Consider the following 25,734-nt stretch of genomic DNA (forward strand, 5'->3'; position numbering starts at 1 on the left):
AGTGCATTAAATGCTATAAATAGAATTTCTTACTCTCTACATTTATTTCAATTCCCTTTCTTTCATCGGCAACATGGGCATAATTACCTAATGGGGCTAGAAGCGGAATCTGGGTCCCTTGCCATTACAGTACCAATGATTGTGCCCACTTCGATATCCTCATGAACTTCAAACAGGTAGGAGGATCTGCTAAAAACAGGAGGTTCATCCACATCTTCTACGGAGATTTTCACAATCGTTGTATCTTTAAATGGTCCCAGGTAATAAAAACGTGGGTCCACATGGGTATTTTCTGCTTCAACCTTCAGTGTGTAAAGTCTTCGGCTCTCGTAGTCAAGTGGCTGTGTAAGTAAATCATCAAATTAGAATGAGGGAAATTGGATTATATGTTCCTTTCAAGTTACAGTGTGATTTTCAAAGCCTGGTTGAATTTTGTCAAGTTGTTTATTAACTGAAAATAATTAAAAGTAATAAAAGGAATAATATACCTTTACATATCAGATAAGGTTCGATTATTACTTTTTATGCATTCAATGTGTAATACTTCAGAACATAGGAAAATTAGATTTTAAATATTGGAAATATTGAAAAGAACATTAAAACCTATGTTATAATGTGGTGACTCATTACAAAAAATGGGCTGAGGGGCGCCCGGTGGCTCAGTCGGCTGGGTGTCCAACTTCAGCTCAGGTCATGATCTCACGGTCCGTGAGTTTGAGCCCTGCCTCGGGCTCTGTACTGACAGCTCAGAGCCTAGAGCCTCCTTCAGATTCTGTGTCTCCCTCTCTCTGCCCCTCCCCCACTCAAGCTCTGTCTCTGTCTCTCTCAAAAATAAATAAACATTAAAATTTTTTTAAAAAATGCTGGTAGATTGTGTCTGTGTTCATGTGTGTGCATTACTGTTAAATGTCTGCAAGCAAAAAATTTAGTTATCTGTTTACATGTATGTCATATTTCCATTCAGTTTAATGGGCTCATGATACTACATAAACCTTATGTAATTTTGAAGACTAATACAAAATTTTCAATAGTTGTATGAAACATTGAAGATCAGGAAAACCTGGACTAAAGAGAAGAGAGAAAAAATCTGATAGAAAATTAGTAATTAGGTTATATTATGCATAAACAAAAAAAAAACTGACTTAAATATTGAGGTAGTTTAACTGTAACGAGTATGAAATCAAGCTCCTCCCTTCTTACCCCTCCAAAAGGTATTTTTTGTAAACAGAAAAAAGACATTGTGGTTTGAGATTCCTTCAACCTTCCTCTTTTTATCTGATAAGCAGTAAATTCTATTTGCATTATTATTACTTGCCAGTCATGGAAAAACAACAAAGAAGCTGCTTCCTCCTTTCCTGGTCAGTGTCCATTTAAAAACATTTCGTTGTGTACCTTGGTCTTTGCAACAGAATCTCTGGATAGTTTCGATTCCTCAGTTCTTCAGTGGTTACTTAATGAAATAGAGTTTTCAGGACATTTCATTGGGATCTGTCATGGGGCCTTAATTTTTTTCTTATAATGATCATACTGACGCTACAATGAAAAACCTAGTTACCTTTAAACTGAATCACTGAGCATATGTTAGCAGAAAAGTTTAATTTATGTAGCAGAAGGGAAAATGTGAACAATTAAATTATCTTTGAAAATATGCTGTGTCTTTTTTATTAGCAGCTCTAATTATTGCTTCATACATCTGGATAGACGGCATGCTACTTTCTGTGCCTCCAACTGTGATGATATGTTGCCATTAATAGCTATTAACTGCTTTTACTCAAAGAAAACAATGTTATTATGGGGGGGGTTATTAACATGGCTCAAAAATACAGTCATACATATATTAATTTGTCTTTTAAAGTTTGTAAAAACTCAGGTCTCACGTTTCAGTCAACAAGAGCATTTGGTCAAAACGCCCAAGGAGATCTTTGGCTCTTGTCTCTCATGTTTGTGCATGATATAAATTACATTTGGCCATGAGAGTGGCATCTCTTCATGGACAACGCATGAGCGGATGGCACATAACGAAAGCCTTATTTGCTAAATGGGAAGATGTTTATTTATACTGATTATGGGCACCTTTTTCACCGTTATAATGCCTTCCTGTGTGTCCTTCTCAGTTATGATGTCAAACATATCAGTCCCGTCACCATCAATAATTCGGTATTCTACTTCTGCATTTTTCCCAGTGTCTGCATCAGTTGCTTTTACACTTCCAATGGCTGTGCCAACTGGCGAGGACTCAAGAACTCGAAGGTGGATGGTGTCTGGAAAAAAAAAAAAAAAAAAAAAAAATATATATATATATATATGAATGAGATTTTTCATTATAAGTCTTAAACTCTACATCATATGTTAACTGATTAAAAAGTTGAAGACACATAGTATGGATTAAGGTCTAGGAATGGAAAAAGAGGAATTTAGGGGGCTTGTGTCTATGCATATAACAAACAGTGAGTACTATCCTTTAATCATGTTAAGAACTCCATTTTAAAAACAAGCACATTGTCTTTTTTTGCATTTGCACAGATAACTAGAGATCAGCTTTGAGTGCAGATACGTACCTGTGTGTGTTTATAAAATCACAACAAGTCTCAGAATACACAGTGAATATTTATATTTAATTGTTTCCCCTTGCTTTTATTTAGTTGTTAACTAACCTTAGTTTCTTTCAGCTGAAGGACAGAACATTACAAAATTCCATGAAATCAGCTTTAGTGGGGAGGAATCCTATCTCTAGAAATTTGTGACAGGAGAAACAAAGAATAGTCTGTGGCCCTTCACAGTGTCAATGTGAAACACTCAATTCTGACAAATTCCCTCTATTCCAGAGCAAAACAAGAATTTATCTAAGCCTCTGGTGCATCTAGATGTGGTTCCAGTGGGAACAACTTCTACTGCTGATGAGATTTATGTGCATAAACATAAATCTGATAAATTTATGATCATAAATTATATATTACTGACAGACTAATTGACCTGAAGCCCTCTTCTCATTATAGCACCTTCATGCTCATAAACCTTAAGTAATTCTCCTTCATGTATATAATAAAGCCCAGGCCTCTCAGCCAGTCATGCTCTTACCTGAGTATATTCTTTCCCAGTGTATTTTTCCTTTAGACACTTGTATGAAAGTTTTGCACCAAATTGGACTTTACAAAGTTTTCTTGTCAAAAGTTAATGTCCTACATCTCTCTCTCCGTTTTTCACATGCTATCTACTTCACATAAATTCTTCCCCACTACTCTCTTCTAATCACAATGCAATTTATCAAATCTGAGAAAATGGCACTGTTACAGTGTTACAGTGAGTGTTTGGGGGCTGTGCTCCTCAAAATTCATATATTGAAGCCTGAACCCCCCATTCAGTACCATAGAATGTGACTGTATTAGGAGACAGGGTCTTTAAAGAGGTAGTTAAGGCTAAATGGGATCATTAGGGTGGGCTCTAATCCCATATGGCTGGTGTCCTTCCAAGAAGAGGAGATCTGGTCACAGGCACAGAGCGGAGACCATGTGAAGACACAGAGAAGACAGCCATCTAGAAGCCAAGTAGAGGCCTCAGAAGAAACCAACCCCGCTGATTTTTAACCTCAATCTTGGACTTTCAGCTTCCAAATCTGTGAGAAAACAAATTTCTGTTGTTTAAGCCACCCAATCTATGGTGCCTTATTACGGCAGCCCTAACACAGGGACCTCTATCTGCTCCGTTTGGGAAGTCATTTCCCAGGACTCTGCTTCTGCCACTCCCCAGTGAGTTTCAGCCTGTTCTTTTTTATATTTTGTAGTTTTTAATTTTTCTTTTACATTTTTCTCTGCATCTATTTTTGGTAACACTATTGAAAGCAACTCTCAACTCATCCCTTGGCTACTGTCCTTCTGGCACTCTTTACCTTTGCTGTTTCTTCTCAAACTTCCTGTCCCTGAGTATTCAGATGGCCCTCACTCACTTCCTTCGGATGATTGCTCAACTGTGACTCCCTCAGAAGCTTTCACCAATAACCTTATTGAAAATAGCCTTATCGGAAATACTACACCCAATCATTCTTCATAGTACTCGCAACAGCTAATCATTGTATCATTTACTTATTTATTTTTATGTACCATGGAGAGGTAATGCAAAACAGGGACTTTGTATTTTTCCACCACTATTTTCTCACGCTCTTTCTTTGAATGCAGTGGCCACTATATACTTATTTGTGTATTAGATAAATAAGAAACTTCCTAACTTGTCTACAAGCTCCTTTACTTGACTAAATTCAATAAAATCTCAGATGCTATTATACACTGTAGTCATGTTATCCTTTTGAAAACAATAATGTTCTTTTGTGTGTGTTTCAAGCTTTTATTTATGAAAACAATAACCCTATTGGTAATTACTCAGAGCTTCAAAATTCTTTGATTGGTCCCATTGAACTTAAAATAAAACATACATAAGCTGGCTCTCCATAAATTTGCTTCTCTGTCTTGTCATCCTTTCTCTTAATTAATACTCTCCACAGCACTGGTCTCTTTCAGGTTTAGACTTATCCAGTATGCTTTTCTTACTTCGATTTTCCACACAACTCTTTGCCAGGAAACCTCTAACTGTTCTTTTGAAAAATATCTATTTCACAATCTTTCTATCACAGAACATCACTGACTCTAATCTATTTACTGCTACAACTTCCTTTAAAATATTAAATTTTATAGAAGCAGCATCTCAGTAAGTTGATTTATTACACTGTAGCAGAAGCAGCTTTTCTAAAACACAAAATAATATCACTGTTCTACTGAAAGCACTTATTATTGACATTAGGATTTTTTTTTAAATTTCATCATTTAGGTTATAATGTCTTTAAAAGCCACTTGCTGTTAAAATCTTCGGTATCAGGATTATCTATTCTCAGATCTAGAGTATATGTGAAGTGTAGCCACATTAATGCTGTTTTCAATTAATGATCAGTTAACCAGACCAAGAATAGGGAATACATGGAATATTTTACAAAATAAATAAAAAAAATATGAATGATTTGATTGATATGTATGTGAAACCTGCACATACCATCTAGAGAATACAGATTTTTTTAAGCTGGCATGAAGCACTGAATCCCAATTGATCAAGAATTAAATTATTAGACATATTTGAATAAATTTTAATAAATCTGTATCAATTAAATTATCTGACCATCCTATAATTAAGACAGAAGTTAATACAAAAAAAGAAAACTCCCAAATACTCATATTCTTGAAAATTTAAAAGAAAATTGAAAACAATTCCTATGTAACTGATGGTTCAAATAAGATACAAATATAGAGACCTAAAAATAATTGAAAAATAAGTGAAAAGAAATTGAAACATGGTACAGAGAAAATGATTCTACTTAGAGAAGGTAATTTTTTTTATGTTTATTTATTTATTTTGAATGAGAGAGAGTGTGTGCAGGGGAGGGGCAGAGAGAGAGGGAGAACGAGCATCCCAAGCAGGCTCCACACTCAGGGCAGAGTCAGACATGGTTCAGTCTTATGAATCATGAGATCTTGACCTGAGCTGAAATCAAATGGTGGACACTTAACTGACTGAGCCACCCAGGTGCCCCTAGAGAAGGTAATTTAGAACTCTGTGTGTTTTAATACAAAGAAAGACAATATGAAATTAATGAGCTAAGCATTAAACATAAGAACTTAGAAAAGAAAGACATAATAGCCATCAAAGAAAAATAAGGTAATAATTAAGATAAAAACAGGAAGTAATATCATTGAAAACTAGTGTAGAAAAAAGAGAATAAAAGTGCCCAAAGTTAGTTGTTTTAAAAGATCCACAAAATAAATGTATAAGGCAAAATGGTTCATGAAAAGAGGAGATAGGGCAAAAAGTATTAAGAATTATTTTAAAGAAATGCAACTACAGATAATGTAGTGATTTAGAAATTTAGAGAATATTATGAACACTTACATGTCAATAAAATTAAATATTTAGGTAAATTCCTAAAGATAATTAAAAATGTACAAAAGCTACTAAAGAGAAAATAAAATATGATTTAAAATATGATTTAATATATGATATAATATTTAAAATGATCTATCCTCTTAAATACTAACAGCTCAAATATTTTTTATTCTTTTTTAAAATATTTTTCTAATTGTTTTTAATTTATTTTGAAAGAGGGGAGTGAGAGGGACAGAGAGAGGGAGAGAGAGAATCCCACACAGGCTCTACACTGTCAGCATAGAACCTGACGTGGGGCTTGATCTCACAAATCACGATATCATGACCTAAGCCGAAATCAAGAGTCAGATGCTCAACTGACTGAGCTACCCAGGTGCCCCAACAGGTCAAATATTTTTAAGGAATATTCACAAAACAGAAAATTCTTTATTTTCTGTTCTTATGTAAAGTCTTTTGGAGAAAAGAAAAATGAGGATTCTTTCGCAACTCATTATAAGAACAATATAACCCTGATACTAACACCAGATAAGAGTCCAATGGTTATACAGTGTGGGTTAAAAGTCAAGATCCACCACACCTAATCATATAATGTTTAGCAAGTTCATTTTTAATGTTTAATTCACCATCATTTACATTAAGTTTAGTTTTTGAGAAATGTTATTTTAATCACTTTACTATTAACTAACTCCAGACTTTGGATTTCACCAGCTTTTCTATTAAAGTCTTTGCAGAGATCCTACTTTGCATTTAGTGGTCATGTTTTCTTACTCCCTCCAATCCGTGAGTGTCAGTCTTTCCTTGTCTTTGTGACCTTGACACTTTAAAAAACTACTGGTTACTCCGTAAAATGTCTTCCGATCTCGGTCTTATATTTTTTTCGTGATTTCATTGAGGTTTTGCATATTTGTTAACAGAACACAGAAGTGATCTGTTCTCAGCATAGCATATAAAAGGAGGCATGCGATGTCAATATGTCTTGATCCCTTGGTTAAGAAGGTATTTCTAACAGTCTCCTCCATTACTAATCAGTAATTTTTAAAACAATTAATGCATGTTTTGGGAGATATACTTAAAGATTATGCAAATATTCTGTTTCTCCTCAAAAATCTGCCCACTAATTTTAACATTGATGAGTGATCTTACCTGTAATACTTACTACTGTGATTTTCTTATTCATTTATTTGATTGTTTGTTTGCTTTTGAGAGAGAGAGAGAGAGAGAGAACAGAGGAGGGGCAGAGGGAGAGGGAGAGAGAATCTTAAGCAGGCTCCATGCCCAGTGCAGAGCCCAAGACGGGACTCTATCTCACAACCATGAAATCACGACCTGAGCTAAAATCAAGAGTCAGACCCTTAACCGTTGGAGCCACCCAAGCGCCCCAATACTGTGATTTTCTAATGGTGATTTTCTATTTTCTTCATTATTTCCATATTTATTATTTGGAATTCTTCTGAAAGGAAAAGCTGCTCTTTCTCCCCATGTATTTCTGTTATTGTCTATTTTTATCAGCATAGACTCCAGGACACGTATTTTATAGTATGCATTATAATCCAATAATATCCTAGGTATTCTTTTGCACCAATTCTTACAGGTTTCGTCAGTGGGTGCTCCTTTAGGTTGTTCATGATGACTTTCAACATGCCTCTGCCACCTTTTAAAAATGTTTTACTTATTTAAGTAATCTCTACACCCAACATGGGGCTTGAACTCACGACCCCAAGATCAAGCATTGCATGTTCTACTGACTGAGCCAGCCAGGTGCCTGCACTATTATTATTATTTTTGAGTGCTTCCTTAATTTCTGGCATCAGAAAATGTTACAGGTTCATCTATGTTTCCCTGACCAAGCCTTAAATGAGCCATGTCTCAAAGTAAGTCCTAATTTCTTTTACTTAAAAAAAAAAAAATTAATGTTTACTCATTTTTGAGAGAGAGAAAGATAGAGCATGAGTGGGGGAGGGACAGAGAGAGAGGAAGACACAGAATCAGAAGCAAGGTCCAGGGTCCCAGCTGTCAGCACTGAGCCGGATGTGGGGCTTGAACTCACAAGCTGTGCAATCATGACCTGAGCTGAAATTGGAGCTCAATCAACTGAGCCACCCAGGCGCCTCAGTCCTAGTTTCTTTAATGGAGATAGAACCATAATTTTAAATATAATGAGGTATTCAAAACTTATAATAAATGAAATAACTCTTATTTCATAATGTGTAAATGTGTCACAAAAGCCAGGAGAAAAGGAACTACTTGCCTTTAAAATAAGAAATCTAATTATACCTATGATAAAAAGATATACATAACAGGAATTTATTGTTTTTTTAACTTGTTAACTGATATATTTTTTTTAATTTTTTTTAATGTTTTATTTCTTCTTGAGAGAGGGAGAGAGAGAGAGAGTCAGAGCATGAGCGAGGGAGGGGAAGACAGACAGCGGGACAAAGAATCCGAAACAGGCTCCAGGCTCTGAGCTGTCAGCACAGAGCCCAACGTGGGGCTCGAACCCACAAGCAGTGAGATCATGACCTAAGCTGAAGTCAGACGCTCAACTGACTGAGCCACCCAGGCGCCCCTGATATTTGTTTTAAAAATAAAATATCTGTATCCTTCAAAATGAATTTAGAGTGCTCTAAGTTTATAATATTAGTGTTTTTAAAGTTTTTAAAGCCTAAAAGAAAATCCTGTGCTATAACAGAATAAAAATATTTCATAGAAACACCATAATATTAAAACTGATTACACAAATTGTTATGTATAAATTCACACTTATAAACTAATTGTACGTTTTTATTTTAATCATTGTCTCTGAAAAGGCGTAGAATTTTATTCCACTAGCATGAAACACATCCCTAATGCCCAAACACTGGTCACAAGTGTTTTCCATAATATAAACTAAATTTTCTTGGAGATTTGCTGTTGTAAGTCACAGGAATGGAAAGTGAGATCAGGAATTCTTCAGACTGAAATTAAGTGAGATATCAAAGATTAATGGGATCATAGAAAAACACAAAAATCAACTTATTTCTACTGTCCATCATTTTGAAAACGTGATCATTGATAATACAATAATTTAGTTGAATGAAAGACATTAAAACAGGCTTCTGCCAATGAAGCTAGATAATTCAGTTTAACTGGAAAACAATATTTGTGGATCATAAATTGAGATAGAAATATACACTTGAAGGTATTAAAAAAGGACAAGCACCAAGTTGACAGAAAATAAGAACCTACAAAAGTAAGTAGAAAACTGAAATCCCCTTTTGGCCTGAGGATATTTACCATCTCTACAAAATTGATCATTATTTTTATAGCCTCTTCAAGCAAGAAGGACATCTAGCAAACTCCACGTAATCCACAGATGGGTTATGCAACAACAAATTGTCTCCACAATTAACTAGGATTAGTGTTTTGCAGGAAATAGTGACCTAAAAACAAACCACCTCTGACAACATTTTACATTCCTAGTGTGGGTTCATAAGATCCTGAAGAACTATATTTTTTACAGACATAAGCAGTTTTAACCGCTAGAAGAGAAAGATGACACTGTAGCATCCATCAACATAAAGGTAAAGGATTACAAGTCAGTCTACAGTTACTCCAGGGAAAATCTGTGTATGGATAAGAAAACCACTGAAATTATGCTACCTGGGGGGATCCTTCTTCTTCACTGCCTCTTGCCATACCTTTCTTTTTCAAGGGCTTTTTACAAGAGCGAGAGACATTACCAGCCCTGGAAAGATATATTATGGCTGAATAAAAATACAGTTGTAAATATTTGACTCATAAAGTCACAAAAGAAGGAAAATGATGGAGTAAGGTGCCACAAGATATAGAACAACATATCAAATGCCTGGTGAGATAGAAACACACATACATATAAGTACATACGTATATAAATACATATACGTGTGTATATATATCCATATGTATTTGTATGTACTTATATGCATATACATTCTTAGGAAACAAATAGTTCTTTAATATTTTAATGGAATATATTGTCAACAATCTTTATAAATAAGCTTTTGAAATTTCCTAATGAAGGTTAATTCAGCTCTGTCAGAGTATTACAGGTATCTCTGCCTTATGACTTCTTTGAATTAACATCGTAAGTTTCCTCCCCTTTTCCTTCATGTTTCAGAATAATTATTCAACTACAAAATACTAAGGCATATCTATATATTAACCAAATTATTTTATTGCCAAAGACAGCTTTAAGTTACATGGGAGGGAGATTACACAGAGATGTGGTTATTTCCAATTTTCAACTTTATCCTGTAAAGGTCCCTCTTCAATTTCCTTTCCATATGCAAAAACTTTAGTTAAAAATTCTGAGACAGTGTCTTTTTGGTTATCTGCAACAATCTTCAGCTCACACACACACACACACACACACTACACACACAAGTTGTTTCTAAAACTTTAATTTACAAGTAAATGTAGGCCAATATTTTAGCAATCTTTAGCAAGGGAAAGATTTCTAAAATAGGACAAACGATTAACAATGCATAAGATAAAAGGTTGATGAATCAATCTATGCTCTAATTAATAACTTCTCTAAATAACAGACAATATAGAGAAAGTGAAACATGTTACAAATAAAGAGAATAATTTCACTTTGAAAAACATAGTATGTCTAAAATCCATAAGAAAAGACACATAAGCTACCAGAAAAATTGGTCAAGAATATGAATGGTGAACAGTTTACAGTAGAGGAAACAAGAAAGGTAAATAAACAGAAATATGTTGGATTTTAATCAAGCAAATGCAAATTAAGGCCATGATGTGATACCATTTTATACCTACTAAATTGACAAAAATTAAATCTGACAAAACCAAGTATTCAAAGTATGTGGTGTAATGGGAACTATTACGCAGAGCTGATGGGTGTTAATTTTGGCACCATGGTTTTGGGAAATGTACTAATTAGCTAGGGCTGCTTTAACAAAGTGTCAAAACCACAGAAATTTGCTTACAGTTCTGGAGCCTAGAAGTCTGAGATCTAAATATCTGGCAGGGCCATGCTTTTCCTGATCACTGTACGGGAGAATCCTTCTTTTCCTCTTCTAGCTTCTGGGCCTTGCCCAAAATCCTTTGTGTTCCTTGACTTGTAAGGACATCATTCCAGCTACATGGACATCTTCTCCCTGGGTGTTCACCTTGTCTTCCCTTTGTGAATGTTTGTCTCTATGTCCAAATTGCCCCTTATTATAAGGACACCAGTCATATTGGATTAAAGCCCTAACCCTAAAAGACCTCCTTGTAACTTGATTACCTCTGTAAAGACCCTATTTTTACATAAGGTCATATTCTGACATACTGAGGTTTAACACTTAAAAATATATGTTTTAGAGGACACAATTCAACCCATAACAGGAAACATGTGGGAATATATAATGCAAACTTAAATGGTAGCATAAACAAAGCCCAGCAAGGCATATGAGAATAGTTGCAGAAATGTCATATAGAAACACTATTTGTAAAATGAAAAAAAAAAAAAGGAAAAAAAAGGAGGAGAACCCAAATGTCAAACAGCATGAGAATAATAAACTTGTTACATAATATGCATGCAAACAAAATTCAAAAGTGAAAACCGTGAGCTATAGTTATGTGAAAAAAATATATATGAATCTTAAATACATAATAATAAATGGAAATAGGAATGTATCAGAAAATTATATACAGTGTGATATTATTGTTATAAGCTATAAACAATAAAAATCAATAATATATTTTTATGGATATGTAAATGCTCTATGTGTACTTATAAATTATCTATATATGTATATATGAATATATATATTAAATAACAAAATTTGAGGATCATGCATATAAATGAAAACTATTTTTAAAGTCCTTGTAATGATTCAAAATGGTACTACTTATTTTCTCTTGTAGTTATTATAACATACATGAAAATTTGAAGCAAACAAGCAAACTCATATACACAACAAAGCATCACTTAAAACTGTTGGTACTGGGGACCTGGGTGGCTCAGTGGGTTAAGTGACCGACTTTGTCTTAGGTCCTAATATCACTGTGGGTTCGAGCCCTGCATCAGGCTCTGTGCTGACAGCTGAGTCTGGAGCCTGCTTCAGATTCTGTGTCTCCTTCTCTCTCGCTGCCCCTCCCCTGCTCACGCTGTCTCTCTCGCTCTCAAAAATTTCAAAAAAGTTAAAAAAAAATAAGTGTTGGTAGTTAGGATTCAATAACATGTCTCACAAAGTTCAAATATATATTTGTGATTTATATATTATATAGTGTATACATTATACATTATTATAATCACATATTATGTGTAATATATTTATATATTATTTCATATCATTATATATATTTGGGATTCATATGTTATATATTATCTATAACAATATAATACATAATATATGCTATATATTATATAAATATTAATTATATATTATTGTATTTATGCGATATTAATATAAAAATACTTATAAATTAATATAAATATATAATATACAATAACAATAATACATATAACAATACAAGGACACATGAGTATCCCAGGAAAACAAAACACTGATATAAAAAATTCCAAAAGCAAATAAAAATGAAACAAATAGAACCCTGGAGCTAGATCAACAAAAGAGTGTGGAGCCATCACATAAAAAATATTTTAAAATATATTCAATATGCTTTAAGAAGTAAAAGTGGTCATAAAAATCTCACCAGAAAATAACTATAAAAAGTGCCTGGGCATTTTTGATAAAGAGCCAAATACAGTAGATATTTACAATATAATAGTTGAAGTTAAAAAATAATGGATGGGTTAAACTGAAGATTATGATTATCCAATGTGGGAATTTGAGGGCTAGAGGATAAATGGAAGGAAGTATATGCAATTGAAAACTCATATGCAACTGTGTGGTTGAAAAAAAAAAAAAAAGACATGGATTAAAATGTCAATGGACCTTTCAAGGTAGCCCCTGATCCTAGCAAAATATTGAACAATGTCATCAAAATTTGATGATGAAATTATTTTCAACCCAGCCAGCATATTAATCAAATGTGATAACCCAATAAAGATAGTTTTAGACTCAGCAAATTTCTCTCCCTTTGGGCTTTTTGAAAGAACCTATGAAGAATGTATTCCAGGAAAATAAGGTGCTAAATCAAGATATGGGAATACATGAGATGTAGACAGTTTTCTATCCAAAGTACGGAAGTAAAAAAAGGAAAGTCTGGGATGGCAGGATTTCCTGAGCTGTAGAGATTAGCCAGCCCATGCTGGGAGGGGAATAAGAGGGCTTTAGGTGTTCAACCCCGAACGCTGCCAAAATGAAGCTAAGTGCTATGGGGCTGCTCGCGAACGAGTTTTGAGCAGCTGTACACGGAGCACGTGAAAAGCTCAAAGCTGTAATATCTTGGAAAAATACAACTTTGGTAAAGAGGATCGCTCATCTTCAATAGCTGAAATTATTGCATGGGAAATAAAATGCCTGGCTTTGTCTTAGAAACATTTGAGAGCCAGAATATGCTCTGTTAAATATTTTGGCCCAGGGGCGCCTGGGTGCTCAGTCAGTTAAGCGTCTGACTCGGTTTTTGGCTCAGGTCATGATCTCACAGTTTATGAGTTCGAACCCCATGACAGTGCGGAACCTGCTTGGGATATTCTCTCTCTCCATCTCTCTCTGCCCTTCCCCCACCTGCTGTGTCTAAATAAATAAATAAAAATTTTTAAAAAGGTGGCACAATGGTCAACATTTTACATAGTTCATAGCATAGTATTTTGATAAGCTCCTTTTGAAACTTGCAGGGTTTTTTTTTTTAGACAATTAAAAAAATACATATATATATATATATATATATATATATATATATATGTAGTGATTCTGGGAAAATGCTGTTGGGATAGAAAGACAGAGAGAGATTGGCAATAGTGGATAAAGTAAACCTAATCACATTACTTAAATTTGCTAAGATAATGGATAGTGCAATGGGGAAAAACTGATATAATTACATCTAGGGGAGAATGGATTGAGATGTTACTGCGTTCCATTTTCACTAATCATGAAAGGAAGTCAAAGGTGAGATATAAAAATATTTCAACAAACAATAAGATATTGCTTAAAGAATTGTAGCTTAACCTAGATGAACTGAAAAAGTTACAGTTTGAAGTTGTTTTCTGTGAGGATTAGAGCTACAGGTGAGGAAGAATGGAAGAGGTGGCTTATTTTCCTTTTTAAAAAAATATATAAACTTAATACTTTGATGCAAAATATTTTTTAAAACCTTAAGTAGAAAATTTTCTTGATGATATTAGGGATTATCAGGTTCTGGTAAAAGGTTTCCTAATCATGGGTCTTCTTTTAACAGACAGACAGAACAAAAGAATAAAACGTTTTATTGTTTCATTAATTTTACTGTCACACAGATTTCACTGAATATTGCCTCTGGAAATCTGTTCTCCCACTTTTTATTTTTAGCTTGGACATTTTTGAGATTGGTTGTATTTTTAGGCACATGCTTAGATTCTGAAAATCTGCCTGCTTTAAACTTGTCATTATAGTTCTGGTCAAGAATCCAAAATTATTTATCACTTCATTTTATTTTTTGGTTGGTGAAGGGACTATCTCCATTGCAAAATTTATTTCCTTTTGAGGAGAGTAAACATTAATTTTCAGTACCTTCTGAGACTTAAACAGGAAGTGACCATGTTCCAATGGTTCATATTATAATAAGACTAAATTAGTATGTATATCTCAGTTCTATTCCACAGTAGTTTGTTGTAAGGGACATACACACACACACACAACACAAACACATATAGTAGGTGAGTTGGGAATATGTGTGTACATACAGGCACATACATATACTTATTTACCCCTGAAATGTTAATAAAAGTATGTTCAAGGTGTCTCATACTTTCCAGAAAAGCCACAATTAAGATGGAGCCCATTCATCGAAATAGTATAGATTTAGCTCTCTATTAAATAATTCAAATAGTATGATATATACACACATACAATATATGCAGTCATGATTGTTTTTAATTCTATGGCAGCTCTAGTAATTAATTTGTTCAAGAACTAGTTATTCAGTGCCCAACATATACAATTTGACAATACTTTCTCTGGAATTATGTTTATGTGCAGAAACTTATTTAGGGAGAAGATTCACTGGGTCTATTTCAAAGTTAATAGACTGCATTTCTATATTTTAAACGTGTGAAAGAACTACTCATTCCTATTTTATAATTCCTTTCCAAGAGTATTCTGCTGAACACAAGTATCCTAGTTTGTCAAACAAACTGAAATTATTTTCATTAGGAGTCTGCAAGGGTGTTTATCACGTAGGGGTTGGGAGCAAGAGAGACATCGGAAGGAGGCAGATTGTTATGCGTCCGTTGACAAAAGCACAGTAGCTCCTATCACCCATCTAACATTTCATTTTTCCTTAAAGACATCTATTTGCATGCTCCTTATTTTTACTCTTACAGTTGATGGAGCTTTAATTACGTGGTACGCTTTCCTATCAATTCCAATTTATAGTTGTTTTAAACTCATTCCCAGGTGTCAGATTGAATCATTTGCTTCTCTTTTAATGTTTAGAGCAGATAAATGTTTCTTCCTGGAGTATGTTCTTAGTTTGGTTATCGACTTAAGCACAAAGGCATGAATGCAAGGGGAAATTGCCATTTGTGTCTCATATATGGAAAGTCATGGTTAGAAGTACAAATCTAAAAGATAATATTGCAGAGACTTTGTAAGGACTGGGCAAAAGGTATGGGAAGTGCACTTGGAGACCATTATTGACAACCTCACATCACATCTGAATTTTCATTACTAAAGATTTCACCCAAATTTGATGTATTTCTGATTTTATAAGATTCAGATTAAACATTCCTGGTCACTGTTTTACCAAAATTTTGATCAATAGGACCTTTGCACTTGAATATTAAAAACGCTGCAGATTTGTGTACTAGAATTAGAAACAATCGACAGCTCAATGTAGGAGACTCTGGAGGAAAGACATAAGATAAGCCAAGTAAGAGATGTGACAAGATGACATCCTCAGAAACAACAAAAGAGATGCCAGAACACCAGTGGGACGGCAGCAAGGGCAAACTCAGGTTTTGAGCTTGGCAGGAAATAGTTGCAGTTTTGTTTTGTTGATAAAAAACAGTAAGGCTCAAAGAGATAGAATTTGTCTTTTTTCTTTGTTCCCTGCCCTTGTTGCTATTCACATTTACGTAAGAACTCTCAGCATTTCTAACACTGTGATGAAAAAAAGAAAAAAAAGCACCACATATATGTATCAACAAAATAATTTAACATTAGTTTAATTTTTTTATTTGCTTTGTGTGTAATCTTATTGTAACATCTCTACGCTGCATAATAATCTCAAACACTTGCTTTAAGAAAAACGACACAATTATGCACGTTTATAAACCATTCCATTGTATAATGCTTAAAAGATGTTTTTTAATGAGCTTAACAGGAAGAAATTAAAAACGAGATAAAGCTCCTTGGAGAAAACTGCACAGTGGTTAAGGAAATTATGCAACGCTAAATGGGCATTTAGGAGAAAGGAGAGGAGAGATGAAAGTCACACCAGAGACTGACAAAGGAATGAGGCTCTGGAACTGAAGACTGTCACCAGAGGAAAGACAGAAACCTAAATTTGTGAGCACTGGAGACGTGATCACCAGCTTAGCTTTGGGCATTGAAGTTAAATTAGAGCAAAACAAGATGCTGCATGATGTCTTAGTTTCCTGTTCATTGAGGAAAGTTACAGGACAAAGCTTTAAGAAAAGCTGCCCATTGATTCCCGGGGACTTGGAAATCCATCTGGATACGTATCTTTGAGATCATCTCCGAGGTTTGGCATCAATGCAATGCACACAATTGCAATGTATAGAAACAAAATTATACATAGGACATGGAGAAGTTAAGATAACCTTAAACTAGTCATTCATAAGCATATTAACATTGTATTAGGTGGCCCCTATGTTTGCAATGTGTCCCTGAATAGGCATACTAGAACCTCTGTAACAGCCAAACATTTACACAGCTAGTTTGTATCTAAGTATTTATATCTATACTCATCCGGGGGTATTATTCAACTTTGCTCTGAAGGATACAAAGGAACTTTGAATCCCATTTTTTCAAAATGCCAAATGGCTTAGTCGAAGGCAACTCTCCGTGGAATAACTGGGGAGTTTCAAGTGGATTTCTGTATAATTTCCATGCACACTACTCCTCTGAGGAATTTATATCTTTCATCAGACTTGCAGTATTGTGCATTTCCCCAGTTATGTCCCTCTAAACATTTAGCCTGGCTGAGATCATACATGTCTGTTTTCACTTATATGTCATGTGTGTACCTCGGATCAACATATTTTTTCACTACTCCTAGATATCTGAAACTCAATTCAAAATCTTCAAATCAAGCTGAAATCCCTGTCTCTCTCTTCAAACAATGTCTTCTGGTAAAAAGCTATAAAACAGCTTTTTCTTTTGCTCTCTCCTTTCTCCTTCAAAACTTTTGTCGACATGATGACCAAGTCCATTGGATCACCCACTTAAATGTGTCTCAAATTCCTCCTCTCCTCAGCATTGGTCCAGACTCTCATCAACTGTTGCTCTTGTGATCCAAGCAGTGTGCTTCATTGCTGCCAGAATAATTAGCATAATTATTCCTTTGCATAATCTATACGGCATTTTAGTTTTATATCCATCCCTTTCCCTGATGTTAACAATGCCCATACATTTTCCTTCTTGTCTCATAATCCCTGCTGCAAACCCTGAGGTCCAGCCATACCAAACAGAATTCATTTCCTTTGTTTTCCTACCTGGAGAACTCTTATATAATTTTCTCTTTCCTGATCCACTTACATCTGAAGAGTTTATCGTTTGATGTTTTAGACTTCAATTGGTAATTATAGTATGGATGTTATTGCACCATTCTCCAATTATAGGTGGGTATGGAACATGCATGTCAACATACATATGTGTGTGCATACATATATGAGTATGTATACTTATAACTACACATCCGTACATACACATAACCTATATCTATGTGCAAAAACAAGCAAGAAAAGAAGTAAAGAAGACATGGGGTGTGAGATAAACTATAAAGGTGTGTGTGTGTGTGTGTGTGAGAGAGAGAGAGAGAGAGAGAGAGAGGACAGAGGAAAGGGAAAGTTTGTGTCTATACCCTTCAAAATACAAACCATTTGTGGATGTATCCTGTATCTTGTATCTCTCTTTATTAATTTATTATTATTTACTAGCATAGTTCCTGCCCACACTGTATGACTTCATTCAACATTTTATAAATCAAGGAATGCTTTTACAACACCATTTCTTTGTAATTATTATAAACTGTAGACATTGGAACCATAGGGAAGAATCCTACAAATATTTTGGTGGTCACAGTAAAAATCATAGTTATCTCTAACCAATAAAAATTATAGAACAGTTCTAAGGAATATAAAGGTATTTTTTTTCCCTAGACAATGAAAAAGGGAAAAAGAGATATTTTAATTTTCATTCCTTCTTTCTCAGGCTAAAGCATCTTCCTTGGGACATACCTGACTGTTGCTCTAGTTGAAATGTGCTCTAGTTGAAATGTGCTTGATAATTTTAAAATATGCAGAGCAGCCTGAGGCCTACATTACCTTAGAATCCCCAGTAGAGAAGAGGTTGACTCTATTTACAAAGGAAAAATCAGCACTTATTAAATCAAATCTCTCTTGTACCAGGCAGGGATTACGGTAGTCTCACAGCTCACTGAATATACAGGCCTTAAATCCCTACGTATATCATAGAGACATTTCCTTGAAAGACCTTGTCTGATGCAAACCTGTTTATTTATCTGTCCAAGGAGTATAAGGATCCCACCAAAAAACAAAACAAAACAAAACAAAACAAAACAGCCACTCATGTTTGGTCCCTGGGAATTGCAAAAGCACCAACCTATAAAGGTTTCATTTCCCTATTTGTAGCAAATGCATAGACATTTCAAGAATTTAGTATACCTTATCTAAAGTTATCTGTATAATCTACATACAAGTAGTGAATTATGGAATTAATGAAAAGCAAAATGATCCAGGGAAGATGAAGAAGAGAGTCTTTCATGTACCAATTTCTTTCTTGGTGTAGTGGTTAGAAGTGTAGATTTTTGAGCCAAAGAACCTTGATCCCCAATCTGACTTTAATTTATTTCCCAGTTATAGAACTTTGAACAAGTAACTTAAGTTTACACATATCTGTTTTTTTAACTAATAAAAAGGAGGAGGCAATTATGTTATAATGTTATATAGATATTGTGAAGACTTAATGAGGTTTTTTTTGTATTTTATAGTTCTCAGTACATGCTATAACACTGTGCTTATTACTATTATTTTTATACTGCTTTTTTGAAATTTAGGCAAACTGGATAACCCATATTTATGTAATTTAATGGGCTAACTAAAGTCAGTCAGTGTCCAATCTAGGTCATTTAGATAAAATACATAAATATACATATGATATCTTTTTAGGGCTCTGAGTGATTCTAGAATTGTTTGCTATTATTTCTCAATTGGCTATAGTTGTGTATAATCTTTAGATACAATTTGAGAGAATATAAAGAGATGGTATTAAAACATTCAGAAAATTAGAGTCTTATTAAGTTTATTTGTACACTGAAAGTGTCTTATTACCTATTATTTATCTTAATAAAAAACTTTCCTATAAGGGAGAAATTCTGTGTCAATTTTCAGAACTAACAACCCAATGAACTGATTTTTGTTACTGTCCTTAATAATTCATGGCAAAAAATATAGTGAACAAATATAAATTCACTCTTTTGAGTGTACTTGGGATAGATCTGGAAACTGACATAATAAACATCATATCAAATTCTCATAGATTTGATGATTATCTACACACATAATGCCCTAAAACTTAAGAGAATGAAGAATAAATACAAATAAAACTATCACCCAATTTGTTTGCATTTTATAAATTTTTCCCCTTCATAGGATTTCAGCTCATTCAACATTGCATAAATGTACTAGTTACTGGTTCCTGACTCCCACTTGTCCACCTAAGCTTGGTGCAAACATGTCTGTGACTCAATGTTAAGTAGACTAGAGGCATGGTTCCATGAGAGCTGGTTTTCTCAGGAGCTCACACCTACAGTTAGGAGATGCGAAAATAATCTACTCTCTCTGTCTTTTGTTGTCTGTGATAGGATGTGTGGGAAAGCAGCTAAATGTGAATAAAGAGCTGTGGTCTTGAGCTGTGCCCTAGACTTGTCTCATTTGTGGTTTGGAGTTTTTGCCAGGGTTTCAGAGGTTTAGCTGCCTTCCTTCTTCTTGAGTTCTAGTGAACTACTGTCCCATTCAAGAACTAGATCCAAGTCCCCAGCACCAGCTGGCTGGCTGAGACCCTAACCATCTGCATAAGTGCTTTTGTAAATGCTTTTTCCCTAATCCTGAACCTACCTTCTAGATGTTTATTTTGTTTTGTTTTATTTTTGTTTTTAATGGATTTGAGAGTCTTATGATATAACATTCTCTGCTATATCAAGGCAAAGATACTGGGTTCTGCAGATCAGATATTTCTTAATCATTTACTCTGGTCAGGATGAAAATCAGTTATTATAACATTTTCCCAGAGATTTTTTTTTTTAAAGTCATTGGACATAAATCTTATTGTCCCAGTTGATTTTTCCAAATCCCACAGAGATCAAGTTGCAGTAGTTTAATATTTTTAATAGACCTTTTCCATGGAGTCTATTTTGTTTTTCTTATTTTAGGGAAAGAAAAAAGGATATGGAATGAAAAAGACTAAAGTATTCAAGCAGGATACCAGGAGCTTAGATTTCAGGTGAGGAAGTGTTATATGTTCTGGGTTAGCGCAATGAAACAGCACCATACAAGGACCACTGAGCATCTGACTGGTTGGAGAGCAGAAAAACAGGCTCTGGAGTCCTCATTCATGAAAGTATTCATTCGTTTGTATGAGGTACGCACATTCATTTTGTTCTGGCCACTGAGGTTACAGGTCTCTCCAGGCTTAAGGCACTTCTATTTAATCTTTGGTTGGCAACAAAGAACAGCAGCACAACATCAGAGACAGGAAAGGAATGAGATCAGAAACATTAGATACACTCATGAAGAAAGAAAAGGGAAGAGGAGGAAATTGAGTTTTATCAAGAACTTATTATATATTGCAGTTACTATTGAAGACATTTTACATATGTGACTGTATTTATTTATTTATTTTTATCATTTTTTAAATTATTTACTTTTATTTTAGAGACAGAGATTGAGAGCATGAGCAGGGGAGAGGAGTAGAGGGAGGGGAAGAGAGAGAAGCACGCTCCATGCTCAGCACAGAGCCCGACATGGGGCTCGATCCCATGACCCTGGGATCATGACCTTGGCCTAAATCAAGAGTCAGATGCTCAACTGACTGAGCCACCTGTGGGCCCCTGACCTTATTTATTAACTGTTAACCCTCTAAGTATTGTATATGTAAGACCTATGATTAGGGAAGCTAAATTGTCTAATTGTATGCATTTTCAGTTCCTAAAATTACTCAGGTCTCCTTAGAAAAGCCTCCCCTACTCATCCTCCCTAAAATAGCATCCCTGCCATTATCTAGCCCCTTACTTGCTTTATGTTCTTCACAACACTTACCACACAACCAGACATCACATTATGTTCCTGTAGCTATCACTTTATTGTCTGCATCTTCAACTAGGAGCTCAGGTCCTTTGTTGGCCATTGTGGCCTAATTCCCACTTTGTGACTGGGCCATAGGAGACTTTAAGAAATTACCTACTAAACCACACTTAATTCAAGATTTCTTTCTAACTACTATATTGTTTGTCTATTTTATTTTCTTATTCATCTTACTTCTTAAAGTACAGGCATTATTTTTTCAGTCTTCTTCCTGTTCTTCTTTTATTCCTCAACTTAATATCCTCCAGCTTCTTACAAAATAATTTCAATGAAAACCAATTGGGAAAGATCATCTGCAATTACTCCCATTATGTAAATTCCAATAGCTGCTATCCAGTGCTGATTTAATTGGACTTTTTGGAAGTAATTGTCACTTTTGTCCTTTCCATTGTTATTCTGTTTTGTTTTGGCATTATCAAGTTACAAAAACATATAAAAATAGAAGCTACAGAAAAGCAAACATTAAAAGCATCTATTATTTCAGGGGTGCCTGGGTGGCTCAGTCGGTTAATCGTCCAACTTTGGCTCAGGTCATGATCTCACAGTTGGTGAGTTCGAGCCCCACGCTGGGCTCTGTGCTGACAGCTCGAAGCCTGGAGCCTGCTTTGGATTCTGTGTCTCCCTCTCTCTCTCTGCCCCTACCCCACTCACACTCTGTCTGTCTGTCTGTCTGTCTGTCTCTCTCTCTCTCAAAAATAAATAAACATCAAAAATATATATTTAAAAAAAAGCACCATCATTTTTATCACCAAAGAATCTTCATCACCACTTTGAAGCATGCCCTTTATCATTTGTTTTTCCTGCACAGAATATGCCCTTTCATAAATTAGATTTTGCTAATTCCCAGCTTTGTGAACTCTTCATCTTTTTCTATCTTTATGACATACAGTAGTTTTAAGAAAAGACTTAGATCAAGAGATAAATTCCCCCAAAAAGCTTCCACGGTAAACGATGTACTCATACCTTCACCCCTCCCCCCAATTTGGATAAGTGCTACTATTCTGTATGCCCCTTGCATTCTGTGCATAGTTCCTTCATTACACATGATTTCCTATTGAAATATTCTCTCTATTGCTAGACAATATATGACTCATAATCAAGAATCAAGACATTAATGTTCATACACTTAGGTACAAACATAGTACCTGCCAGTGAAAGGTAAGCAAGAGATTTGTTTCCCTTATTATTTTAAAAATTATGTCACTTGATATAACGCAGGATTGTGAACAAATTCAATAGAGTATCTTTTTGAGACTGAAAAATACAAGTTAGTATCTAGAGCAAAAGAGCAGAAAATACTTTTAGAACTCAGTTTTCAGGTGCCCCCTAACCTTCTAATCCATTGCCTCTCTTTTAGAATCACACTAAGCTGGGCACCCATATTATATTAATGTTCACCTACCTGTATACTTCTAAAAGCACAGGACCGTGATGATAACGTAGGTCAGGAACACAGTTGTATTTTTTTTAATACCAATAAAAATTTGCTATTGTCAATGCTCCTGGGAGTGCAGAGCTTTTTAATCTAATCTCCCACCAACCTATTCCTGTTTGGTATGATCCAGATACACCATCTTTGGTTCTTGACATAATCACTCAATTTCCAATCTCAGGGTCTCACACATGGTGTTAACTCTGCTTGGGGGATTTTCACATCTCTTTATATGGCTAAGTTTATTTCATCTTGCCATGTTTGGATAAAATATCCCCTCCCGAATGAGATCTTCCCCTACTCTTCCCTTTGGCACACACATGTTCCTCTTTTTATCCATGACTGAGTCAACGCCTTGCATATATATTTTTTTACTTATGTCTGATAAGTTATGACCTCACCTACTGTAATGAAAGGTCATAGGGATAAAAACCAGGACCCTTTGTTGACAACATTCATAGGTCTAATTTCTAAAATAGTGTTTGGTACAAGCATTTTTTTTTAATGTTTATTTACTTTGAGGGAGAGAGCACATGAGCATGTGCATGCACAAGTGGGGCAGGGGCAGAGAGAGAAGGTGAGAGAGAGAATCCCAAGAAGGCTCTGAGGTGGGGGCTCCATCTCACAACTGTGAGATCATGACCTGCGCCAAAATCAAAAGTTGGCCGCTTAAACAACTGAGCCACCCAGGCGCCACACGGTGTGTTTTCAATAAATATTGTCAGATAAATAAATTTATTATTTCACTTGAACAGATCCTCATATAACACATCAAAGTTTCCTAACTGCAGCACCGTTGGCATTTGGGGCCAAATTATTCTCTGTCATATGAATTGTAAGGATGTTTAGAGCATTCCTATCTTCTACCCAATAGATGCTGGTAGAAGCCACCAGCTGAGACAAGCAAAAATGTCTCAAAACATTGCCAAATGTTCTCTGGGGTGGCAAAATTGTCCCTGATGGGGAATGACTGTTATAGATCCACACAATAAAATAAGCTAAACAATGAAGCAGGACATCTGAGTTTTCATCTTTCACTGTCCCTTCCAAATGACAGAGTTTTATCTTTCACAGATGGACCATATCGGGAAATACGGAATTTGGATCAGCCCATCTGCATGCAAGTTTAAGTTCTGAGGCCACTTTTATAATATTGACTAATAATAGTAATAGAGCATCACTTGAACAAATCAACATTACTTAACACATAAATACGCTAGTGCCAGCCACTGGGTCAAGTGTTTCATAGGTGTTGAATTATTTAGTCTTACACCCTACCATGGAGTACGCACTGCTATCCAAGTTTATTCGTTGTCACTGAAAAACAGAAGGGTTGGTTTAACTGACCAACATGAAAAAGCTACTAAGTGAGGAAGACAGCGCTGGGACTCATGCAGAATCACTCCATGCAGTGATCGAGTGGAAATATGGTTAGTCTGAATTGAGACTTGACGCAACTGGAAAATACATTATCTAAGTGGGTATTCCAAAGAATTATGGTAACAAAGAATATAAAATACCTGAATTAAGTTTTATATTGACATATCTAAAGGACACTATTAGGCTAAAGAAAATATATGGTTAAAATATATTCTCCTGTTTCTTTTAACTTTTTTAGATGGCTGATAAAAATTATAATTACGTACGTGGTGCACAATTTTGGTTTGCATTATATTTCCATTAGGCAGCATTGGTTTGTTGTCTTTATCATTGCCACTCTGAATCTCCTTTACTTTTTCCATGCATTGAGTATAATAATACTAACAAGGGATCTACATAGGTTAGTTCTGAGTTCTCAATGCTATGCCACATATGAAAGACTTCATAAACTGTGGAACTGTCTCCAAATCTTAGCTATTTAATGAAATGATATTGGAAATTAAAAACTAGTTTTCTGGATATTAGATGACTGAGGTTATCAAGTGGTATTCTAATTGCCATGACTGAATGTTCCCAATAGTAAGATATGGTTGCAAATATTCATCGCAGAAAATATAATTGGGAAAATAAAAATCCACAAATTATGTTTCTAGCTATAATTAAAAAATAATGAGGCAAGATACAAGGTGCTCTACAATTCCTCTAAATGTGTTGTGCTATACATCTGGATTTGGACATGGATTGCAACCCTACTCTGCATTACTTGGAGTTTGGTCTTAACATCTAGAACTTTTGTTTTCTCATTTGTAAAATGGGGATCGTAATATTGACCTAAATGAGATATTGTGATCAAATAACAGTAGGTCAATCAATAACTTGGTACAGTGTCCAAAAAACATGTTATTCAGAAAATGTGTTATGTTGCTGCTTCTTTTTATTATCAATATTTCATCATCATCATCATCATCATCATCACTACTATTATAATTATATCAGGGCTTGTGTAATGTATCTGTCAGATGCCAATCATAAATTCTGACTCAACAAAAGCAAAGGAAAAAATTATCAAATGAATTAATAAACGTATCATAGTAGATGAAAAAATAATAAAATGAATTTTCGTTGGACATTATTATCTTTCAAATATCTGATTTTTGTGCTTAATTAGAATCTATTAATTTCCTTTATCGGATTATCATTTTTAAATGAACTGCATTTTTGACATGTGTATATATGTTCCTGAGCATTTAAAATATAATAGTCCTCTTAGTGGTCATTTATTATTGACTTAAAAAATACTTTT

General features: G+C 34.7%; 1 protein-coding gene across 2 annotated transcripts in view; it reads right to left on the reverse strand.

The window, feature by feature from the left end:
• The window catches only part of LOC132680702 (cadherin-10), a 172,736-nt gene that overhangs the window by 46,290 nt on the left and 100,712 nt on the right, over positions 1–25,734 (reverse strand). For both annotated transcript variants that reach the window (XR_013554672.2, XM_060634396.3), the window contains exons 6-7: positions 2,074–2,261; positions 88–341 (exon numbers count right to left, since the gene is read on the reverse strand). Coding sequence is in view for 1 of the 2 variants with exons in the window: in XM_060634396.3 (XP_060490379.2) it covers positions 88–341; positions 2,074–2,261 (442 nt within the window). In the remaining variant the exon portion in view is untranslated. The remainder of the gene's footprint in view (positions 1–87; positions 342–2,073; positions 2,262–25,734) is intronic.

This window comes from Panthera onca, chromosome A1 (assembly GCF_046562875.1).
Source record: "Panthera onca isolate mPanOnc1 chromosome A1, mPanOnc1 haplotype 2, whole genome shotgun sequence".
Taxonomy (NCBI): Eukaryota; Metazoa; Chordata; class Mammalia; order Carnivora; family Felidae; genus Panthera; species Panthera onca.